The 10,882-nt window shown below is 35.9% G+C and overlaps 1 protein-coding gene across 2 annotated transcripts in view; it reads right to left on the bottom strand.

Annotated features, from left to right (window-relative positions):
* Positions 1-1,158: 1,158 nt before the first annotated feature.
* The window catches only part of ZYG11B (zyg-11 family member B, cell cycle regulator), a 78,240-nt gene continuing 68,516 nt past the window's right edge, over positions 1,159-10,882 (bottom strand). For both annotated transcript variants that reach the window (XM_029228544.1, XM_029228543.1), the window contains one exon: positions 1,159-6,036. In XM_029228544.1, coding sequence (XP_029084377.1) covers positions 5,846-6,036 — 191 coding nt within the window. In that variant the 3' untranslated portion in view covers positions 1,159-5,845. The remainder of the gene's footprint in view (positions 6,037-10,882) is intronic.

Genomic DNA, 10,882 nt, shown 5'->3' on the forward strand with positions numbered 1-10,882 from the left:
AACAAGAGAAGCCACCGCAGTGAGAAGCCCGCGCACCGCAACGAAGAGTAGCCCCTGCTCGTGGCAACTAGAGAAAGCCCGCGCACAGCAACTAAGACCCAATACAGCCAAAACTAATAAATAAATAAACAAAAATAATAAATTTTTAAGCTAATAATTATTATAAAAATTGTAATAAAACTACTATTAAAAACCCTATCACTAACACATCTGATCTCATGTTTGTGTATTAATGAAGCATTAGTATTTGTAGTGATCATTCATTAACAATTCTATAGCATCTAAACACTAATGCTGCCCTACACCATCTGTAAGGATGGTCAACTTCCACTTCTGACCATCTGGCGCACATTCTTTTCTGTACCATTCATTTGATGTTTAATCACATATTCCCTAAGAGCTAAGCAATCTCATGCGATTATGCAATAATAGGGGGAGAGGGGGCCCATTGGATTGTAAATTTGGAAATAAGAATTGTAATGCAGAGTCTGTTACTGACTTGCTGTGTGATTTGGGCAAGGTCATTTTACCTATGACTTAGTTTCTTCAACTATAAAAATGACGTTTCTGAAACTAAAGTCACTAAGAATTCTTCCTCGTCATGGGGTTCTTATATTATACTTTGTTTTTTGGTAACCTCCCTCACTAAATGCACTCATACAATATATATTATATCAGTTAATTATCTCAATAGTTGTGTGAATGACTGTCAACCTAGATATGCTCTCTAGGAAGTGTTCTTGGGCTGTCTGATGGGTGCCCAGTCTGGATTAGGTATAGTCTCTGTGGCTTTATAACAAGTACCGTGGACTGGTCTGTAATACAATGTTATGTAGTATTTATCTGTTTATTTGACACTTCCTCTTCTCCACAAAACTGTTAAGTTCTTTGAAGGATTTATAAATTATGCAAGTTCCAGCACATAAATAGTACCTAGCATAGGTATTTAATGAAATGAATGAACGGAGTTCCAGGTCCTGCAAAAAAATTAGAAATTTCTGCAGTAAAACCACTGGCCTTTTCCAGAAAGCAACTGTTACAAACGGATGACCAAGGAATCTGAATCTTGAAGCATTAGTTTTAAATTTTAAAGCAAATGCCCAGAATAAATGTAGACAACACACACTTTACATAAAATTTGTAACATTTATTTAGGCCAAAAAAAAAGAAATCCCCAAAACAAAAATCTGTATACACAACAGTAATACCTAAGTGATGTCCTGATTTAAAACACCATGATTCATGTACAGGACACTCCCATTCATCTGGCCACAGTAAGAACAGTGCCTTCAGTCCAGACAATTGACAGCCTTTGAAATGTATACACATTACACTTTCCAATGAATTTTTCATATCCTTTAAAAGGAGTTAAACTCTTCCATCAGAATTCAAGCAAAAGATAGCTTTTTCCATACTCACAAGTCAGTGAGAATTTGACAGTGGGAATTCTACAAAAGTCAGGGATTTAAAAATTTTATTCTTACAGATTATCTGAAAGTATAAATCTTGACATAACATCCTCCCATTTTTAAATGCTCTCAAGAATTTCCTGCTTTTATGAAAGTATGTCTCAGCTTTCATTAGCAAAGTAGCTTCTTGCTTCTAAGCTGATTAAAGTAAGCTTAAAAGAACCCAATTTGAACAATTTTCCAAAATAAGTTCAAAATTAAGCACATATTATTAATGAACTACATTTATGATTTCTCATAATTTGATTAATTTGGATTTTCTAAATATTCTCAATAGCCATTCTATCTAGCTATGCAGTTAGGTTGTGCTGTCCAAAGGAGCTTTGCTTCATCCAGAGAAACGAGAAATAGCATTGATTTTCCCATAATTTACCCAAAAAAAATTGGGGGAGGGGAGAAACAGGCAGAGAAAGTTCTCTCTTAGGCTATCAATCAGTTAACATAAGAATGTCTTAGGTTAAGATTTGGAAACCAAAGAATGCATAATTAGGAGTGTACATGTCACACAAAATCTGTGAAATACTAAAAAAAGATAAAGCAGTTACTCATTTAAAGCACACTCAGCAAAATTTCCTATCATACCGCTATTTTCACCACTGGATGAAGTCTGGATTTGCATTATTACTTAAATAAACAGTTCGTGAGTTAATACAAAAAATGAAAAATGTGTCAATACAAAGCAAATGGTAAAATTTAAATATACAATATCCACACAATCATTTGAAACTGCTACAATGGATTTGAGAGGGAAACCATAAGTTTGCAAACCTCTCTGTAAGCTATCTCGGAACACTACTCTGAAGCCCTAGCCATATAAAGCCCCCAAATAAGTAACATACAGATGAAACTGCCCATGTCAGCCAACAGTATGATATTGCCTTTAACTTACACCTTCAGTTTAATAATACTGCTTATCTCAAGATAAAAGTTGCACAATAACCAAATAATGTAAACAGACCATTAGAGGGCAGGAAAGGGGTGGGTTTCAACATATACAACAAAGTAAGTTTATTTTCCTGGCTACTCATGACCTCTTTTCAACCTTGGGTATTGCTGCACCTTGTTCTATGGGGGGACAGGGTGGGGTGTCAGGCATTTTAAAGCACTAAGCCAAAACCATGGTTCATTAATCGATTCCACCCTAATTTAGCACATAATGAACCATAATAAAATATGTTTTCATCAAAATGTGCTCCAAAGGTCTAGATGATGGCCCAATACTATCTTGAGCATGGCATAATTTAAAATATAGCCAAATGAAAGTGACTGGAGAGAAAAAGGGCCAACTCAAAAGGTCCCACTAGCAAGATCAACTTCCTAGGCTGGATATACAGCACTGATATTTTAAAACATGAATCCTTGATTCTTTGGAAGCTTGCAAACAAAAGATATCATGAAATTAAATTCCCATAGTTGCTTTGTGGGATTCATCTCTACCTTGGGTAATTCACTTAAATTGACTAGTGCCACTAAACGGCATTTCTGTCCAAGGGTGAGGAGCGGCAATATTTAAGGTCAATTCCTGGATCTGTGAGTCTGATATGACTTTTTTAATTCTCAACTAAGATCAGTAACCACTGAGTCCTTGGCCAGAGAGTAAATTAACCCCTTATTACTACTTGATTTATGTTCCTTTTCACCTGCAAAAGGAAAAAATGATTTTTTAGAGTATAAAGAGAACAGCAAAACTGACTTGATGGAAAGAATGAGATACCCTAATTATTTTTGCTTTAATTTCAGACTGTTCTTGTTTTACTCAATAAATTTACACATGCATCCTTAGAGTTTAAAAAGTCTAATTCCATTTCCTTTTTCCTTTAGTAGATCTATTTCCTTTTTCCTTTAGTAGATCTAAACCTTGCTGTTGCTTGTGGACTGATGTAGTGATAATTTGCAATATCTGAGCACACCAATGATTTGAGAAATGAGTGGTTCAACCCTAGTCTAAATTGTGCTTGAAACAGCACCTCTAAGCCACTGAAGAGGTAACCCTTGAAGGCACCAAGTTCTGTTACATTCTAGTGTACAAATGCAAACGGGAGGCCTAATAGATTCTTTCTGTAGAGACAGGCCAGTTACACCTCATAATTTCAATTTTTATATATATATATATGTATATATACATATACATATATACTGTATTATAGCCAGATTCAAGACCTTATAGACAATTCAGTGCCATAATTAGGTACACAATTTTAAGAGCCATCCCAACCACAAAGGCACTAAATTTTTTATATATTTGGGATGTGCCTAATTATTTTGCTTTTAAGATTCAAAAGTATCTGGCCATTACCAGTGCTCAAAGTAGCAAATTTCAATTTCAATTTAAATATATTTGAGTCTTCATCTATCAACAAGTTATTCTGAGTAATGAAGGGATTTATTGTTTTCCATACATTTTTAGCCATTTTTGAAAACAATTCATAAAGACAAAAACCTAGGATTAGCCTAGAAGGAACATGTACTTTTGTCTTGAATAGGATACAATAGAAACTTGAAGCCAAACTTCTCAAATAGGCTTTTCCTTAGCTACACAAGCTAGAAGACCTAGAAATGCTCTACATAGCTAGCGACTCCAAGCTTTTGTAGGCCATCCTATTTTCTACATTTTGCCTTAGATATTTAAAACCCAGAAAAAGGGGGAAATTTTTAAAAGATTTTCCATTTCCTCTGAAATAGAAATAATCTGTGAAAATTTATCTCACACCTATAAAAATTCCTTAAACTGGTTAAGTCAGAATTAACCCATAATTTAATATGGTTTTTAATGATTCTAAATATCTATTTTCATTTAGTTTAAGTTTTGACTCCTGTGAAGGAGTACCAAATAATTCAAGTATGACTACTGTGATAGTGGTATGAAACGTGTATGTCAAAAATATTATCAGCATACTAATAAGCCAGCTCCTTTCTAAATAAAAATGCTTCTGAATAATCACCATGATTTTAAACGTATTATTTAAAATCTCTATTGAAAACATTTTGGCCATCTATGAAAAAGATGCAGTCATCTAAGACTGCAGGTTAACTTTATTCACAAACTAAAATTTAAGGTGGATACTCTGGTTTCTCTTCAGATCGTATAAATCTTTTGCCTTTTTTTTTGTTTAATGAAAAATAACTCTCTTGGTGACTTGCTGCCTCCCTACTGCCATTATTGACAACTGATTCCTTACTGTAACAACTCTCTTAAAGGAAAGGCAACTGTCTGAAAAATAACCCATCACAAAATATTTCCTTTTATGCACTGCAACTAGAATCATTACATTTAACAATAGTCTAATTCTTCTTGTTTACTTTTGGCAGTGAGATGTGGATATCCTTCCCCAACATGAAAATATTAAGATACATGTAGTCTGAAACAAAAGAAAATTAACTTCTCATGGCAAAATCTACTGTTGTTAATTGTATTTTAAGTGAGCAGGTAATACCATGCGTAGTCTCTATTCCACTGAACAAAATGACTTTGAAATAGAGGGAAAAGGATGGTCTGTTTGAGGAAGAGACGATTTTTGTAAAATTCACATTTTCACAACAATATGACATAAAGAAATTCAGACAGTTAATCTCTAACGCAGAATGCTGTAATATTTTAAACTGTGGTGCTTGGGGAAATATTTCTAGAGAGTAACCAGCAGTCTGTGTAGGAAGCAGCAGCCCATGCCTCCAGGAATAAATATGAAGAACAAGCTACTGTGCAATGCCTCAGGAGAGGTGGGCCCCAGAAGATTAGCCAGTCCCAGTTTAAAAACTATATACCACAAGAGCAGACCTTTTCCCAGTTCCTAAACTCTATCTTCCCTTAGTAGTTTTTCTTTTTAATATATTTTCTGCCAGCCATCCGAGCACCAGCCAGTGAGTAGCTTTCACAAGGAGAGGACTCAGATTTCCATTCTTTCACACTAAGAAGGACATCTTATAAAAGATACACAGACAGAGAATAAAGGCATTTTATACAGAAGCAATATAAAATTTACAACTGAAGCAGTGCCAGAAATCAGGTTAACAGCTTATCTGAAGCTGCAAATTGACTGAAGGGACTTTAAGATCAGAAAAGTCTGGCCTAAGGGTCCGTGCAAACTTCCTCATAAAACTGTAGAATTTTAAGCACAAGTAAGTTCAAACACTGAAGGATGTGGAAATTTTCCTAAAAGGCAATGATCAAGGAAGAGACTCTTCTCATCTGATAAGTTAAAAATCACAAGACAAATCAGAGACTGTTCACATGGGCAGTACTGTACATTATCAATCCCATACTCACTTTATGACTCTTGTTGCAGAAACCCCCAAAACATCAGAGAGGGTAAGATATTCCAAGTGAATCTATCACAAAAAGAATTTCTGTGATTCAATTATCCAATTACCTATAGCTATCAATTTAGTCTGGCCTGGGGCTGCTTTTTACAGGGAGGTGGTCTTCCATGGCGTACAATGTGTTTCTCTAAGCTGTCCAGGATGGCCACAGCAATCTGTTGGACATGAGGATCAGTCTGTTCATGTTCTTTGATGTTGTATAAATGCTGCAATCCTCCTTCCTCAATCAGCATGCTGCAATACCTTGAGGCTGAAAGAAAACAGGAGAAAGACCTTTCCTTAAAAAACTTAACTTTTTTTGTGGAATAATTTTATTTTTTTGCTTAAATTTAAGCTGTTTTGCTATTGCTCACTAACATAAGCTAGAGTTTGAAAAATATCTCTGTAATGATGTTATGCCTACACTACAAGGCCCACACATAGATCATAGATAATACACATACCATTTTATATATATATATAGAATATATATAAAAATCATAACCATAAGACATAGACAATCTTCTTTGACCCCCAAATCATGAGTAAGATGGGTACTGTTACACTTTTATGCATTTCCTATGTTAAAAAAAAAATTTAGGGCTTCCCTTGGGGCGCAGTGGTTAAGAATCCGCCGGCCAATGCAGCGAACACGGGTTCGAACCCTGGTCCAGGAAGATCCCACATGCCGCGGAGCAACTAAGCCCGTGCGCCACAACTACTGAGCCTGCGCTCTAGAGCCCGTGAGCCACAACTACTGAGCCCACTCGCCTAGTGCCTGTGCTCTGCAACAAGAGAAGCCACCACAATGAGAAGCCCGTGCACCGCAATGAAGAGTAGCCCCCACTCGCTGCAACTAGAGAAAGCCTGCATGCAGCAACGAAGACCCAACGCAGCCAAAAATAAATAAATATTTAATAGCAGTCATATTGTACATGCAGTATTCATTATTTTTAAATATTTTTTTCCTTTTGCCTTTTTTTACACATGCCTTTTAAAGTTTTTTTAGTTTTAGTCATATTTATTTAGTCATATATAAAATTTATAAATAAAGTTTATTTTTTTAGTTTTAGTCATAAAGTCTAATTTACACACAATAAAACACACCTAATTTAATCTATAGTTTTATGAGTTTTGCCAAACGTATACACTTGTGTAACCACCAACACAATCAGGATATGGAATATTTTCAACAACTAAAAAGTTTCCTTGTGCACCTTTGAAGTCAATCTCCCCTGCACCCTTCATCCCAGGTAACCACTGTTCTAATTTCTGTGATACAGACTTTTGCCTACAACTTCATATAAATGGACAGCATGTAACCTTTTGTGTCTACTTTTGCTCAGCATGATGTTTTCGAGATGTTTCCAAGTTGTTACCTGTATGTAATCTTTTTTTGTTGTTCTAAGCTGAGTATTCCACTGCATTGAATACGTCACGTTTTTAATGGACATTTGTTGGATGTTCTCTCTCCCTGAGCATTTCATTACAATGACTAAAAATGCTATAATCATTCTTTCACAAGTTTTTTGGGAACTTTTCATTTCCTGGATCTTGAGAAAATACCTAAAATGATGAGCAAATGCTAAATGTATGTTTATTTTTTTATTTTATTCTTGATTTTTATTTTATTTTTTTATACAGCAGGTTCTTATTAGTTGTCAGTTTTATACACGTCACTGTATACCTGTCAATCCCAATCTCCCAATTCATCGCACACCCATCCCCCCCCACCACCACTTTCCCCCCTTGGTGTCCATACATTTGTTCTCTACATCTGTGTCTCAATTTCTGCCCTGCAAACCGGTTCATCTGTACCATTTTTCTAGGTTCCACACATATGCATTAATATACGATATTTGTTTTTCTCCTTCTGACTTACTTCACTCTGTATGACAGTCTCTAGATCCATCCATAAATGTATGTTTAACTTTATAAGAAATCACCAAATTGTTTTCTGAAATGGTTGTATAATTTTTCATTCCCATCAGCAATGAATGAGAAAGTTGCTTCATGTCCTCATCAACACTTGTCATTGTCCACCTTTTTGATTATAGGCAGCCTTCCTAGCAGGTGTAAAGTGGCTTACACCTCACTGTGGTTTTGATTTATATTTTCTAATAACTAACGATGCTGAACTTTTTTTTTTTGCCATCATGACAGTATCTTTATTTTTTTAATTTTATTTATTTATTTTTTTGGCCACGTCCTGTGGCATGCGGGATTTTAAGTCCCCCGACCAGGGATCAGACCTGTGCCCCGTGCAGAGGAAGCATGGAGTCTTAACCACTGGACCACCAGGGAAGTTCTGAACTTCTTTTAATGTGCTTATTGGCCATTTGTGTATTCTCTTTGAAGATCCTTTGCCAATTTTTAAAGTGGGTTATTTTCTTTTTTACTATTGTGTTTATATATTCTGAAAACAAATCTCTCATCAGGTATATAATTTGCAAATATTTTCAACCGTTCTGGGAGTCGTCTTTTCACTTTCTTGATGGTGTCCTTTAAAGCACAAAAGTTTTAAAATTTTTTATTAAATCCAATTAGACTACTTTTCTTTTGTCACATGCTTTTGGTGTCCTATATAAGAAATCACTGCTTAATCCAACATCATAAAGAGTTATACCTATGCTTTCTTTTAAAAGTTCTATATGCTTATGTATATGTAAATGTAGTTCTTATACTTAGGCCTGTAATCCATTTTTGAGTTAATTTTTGTATATGGTATGAGGTAAGGGTCCAAGTTCTTTCTTTTACATGTGCCTACTCAGTTTTCCCAGCACCATTCGTTTAAAAACCTGTTCTTTCCCCACTGAATTGTCATGGCACCCTTGTTAAAAATCAATTAACCATAGATGCATGGTTATTTTTGGGCTCTCAATTCTATTGCATTGATCTATTCAACTATCCTAATGATGCTGAGCATTTTTCATGTGTTTATTTGCCATCTGTAAATATTTGGTGAAAAGTCTGTTCAACTCTTTCGTCCATTTTCTTGTATTCTTTTCTTATCATTAAGTTTTGAGAGTACATGGTATATTCTGATCACAAACGCTTTATCAGACATGTGATTTGAAAATTTTGACCCAGTATGTGCACTGACTTTTCAATTTCTTGACAATGTCTTTCAAAAAGCTGAAATCCTTAAGTTTGATTTGTTCATGTCCAATTTAGCAGGTTTTTCTTTTTCTTTTTTTTTTTGCTGTTCTGTGTGGCTTGCGGGATCTTAGTTCCCCAACCAGGGATTGAACCCGTGTGCCCTACAGTGGAAGTGTGGAGTCTTAACCACTGGACTGCCAGGGAAGTCCCTAGTTTTTTCTTTTGTAGATCATACTTTTGTGCATATTTAAGAATTTGATCTCAACAGATGCAGAAAAAGCTTTCGACAAAATTCAACACCATTTATGACAAAAACCCTCCAGAAAGTAGGCATAGAGGGAACTTACCTCAACATAACAAAGGCCATATGTTACAAACCCACAGCCAACATCATTCTCAATGGTGATAAACTGAAACCATTTCCACTAAGATCAGGAAGAAGACAAGGTTGCCCACTCTCACCACTATTACTCAACATAGTTTTGGAAGTTTTAGCCACAGCAATCAGAGAAAAAAAAGAAATAACAAGAATCCAAATCGGAAAAGAAGAAGTAAAACTGTCACTGTTTGCACATGACATGATACTATACATAGAGAATCCTAAACATGCTACCAGAAAACTACTAGAGCTAATCAATGAATTTGGTAAAGAAGCAGGATACAAAATTAATGCACAGAAATCTCTTGCATTCCTATGCACTAATGATGAAAAATCTGAAAGAGAAATTAAGGAAACACTCCCATTTACCACTGCAACAAAAAGAATAAAATATCTAGGAATAAACCTACCTAAGGAGACAAAAGACCTGTATACAGAAAACTATAAGACACTGATGAAAGAAATTAAAGATGACACAGATGGAGAGATATACCATGTTCTTGGATTGGAAGAATCAACATTGTGAAAATGACTATACTACCCAAAGCATTCTACAGATTCAATGCAATCCCTATCAAACTACCAATGGCATTTTTCATAGAACTAGAACAAAAAATTTCACAATTTGTATGGAAACACAAAAGACCCCGAATAGCCAAAGCAATCTTGAGAAAGAAATACAGAGCTGGAGGAATCAGGCTCCTGAACTTCAGACTATAGTGCAAAGCCACAGTAATCAAGACAGTATGGTACTGGCACAAAAACAGAAATATAGATCAATGGAACAGGACAGAAAGCCCAGAGAGAAACCCACACACCTATGGTCACCTTATCTTTGATAAAGGAGGCAAGGATATACAATGGAGAAAAGACAGTCTCTTCAATAAATGGTGCTGGGAAAACTGGACAGCTACATGCAAAAGAATGAAATTAGAACACTCCCTAACACCATACACAAAAATAAACTCAAAATGGATTAAAGACATAAATGTAAGGCCAGATACTATAAAACTCTTAGAGTAAAACATAGGCAGAACACTCTGAGACACAAATTACAAGCAAGAGCCTTTTTGACCCACCTCCTAGAAAAATGGAAGTAAAAACAAAAATAAACAAATGGGACCTAATGAAACTTAAAAGCTTTTGCACAGCAAAGGAAACCATAAACAAGACAAAAAGACAACCCTCAGAATGGGAGAAAACATTTGCAAACAAAGCAACTGACAAAGGGTTAATCTCCAAAATATACAAGCAGCTCATGCAGCTCAGTATCAAAAAAAAAACCAACCCAATCCAAAAATGGGCAGAAGATCTAAATAGACATTTCTCCAAAGAAGATATACAGATTGCCAACAAACACATGAAAGGATGCTCAACATCACTAATCATTAGAGAAATGCAAAGCAAAACTACAATGAGGGGGCTTCCCTGGTGGCGCAGTGGTTTAGAGTCTGCCTGTTGATGCAGGGGACACGGGTTCGTGCCCCCGGTCCGGGAGGACCCCACATGCCACAGAGCGGCTGGGCCCGTGAGCCATGGCCGCTGAGCCTGTGCGTCCGGAGCCTGTGCTCCGCAACAGGAGAGGCCACAGGAGTGAGAGGCCCGCGTACCGCAAAAAAAAAAAAAAAAAAAAAAAAAA

Source organism: Monodon monoceros, unplaced genomic scaffold (genome assembly GCF_005190385.1).
Source record: "Monodon monoceros isolate NGI ecotype Baffin Bay Population unplaced genomic scaffold, NGI_Narwhal_1 Super_Scaffold_18, whole genome shotgun sequence".
Taxonomy (NCBI): domain Eukaryota; kingdom Metazoa; phylum Chordata; class Mammalia; order Artiodactyla; family Monodontidae; genus Monodon; species Monodon monoceros.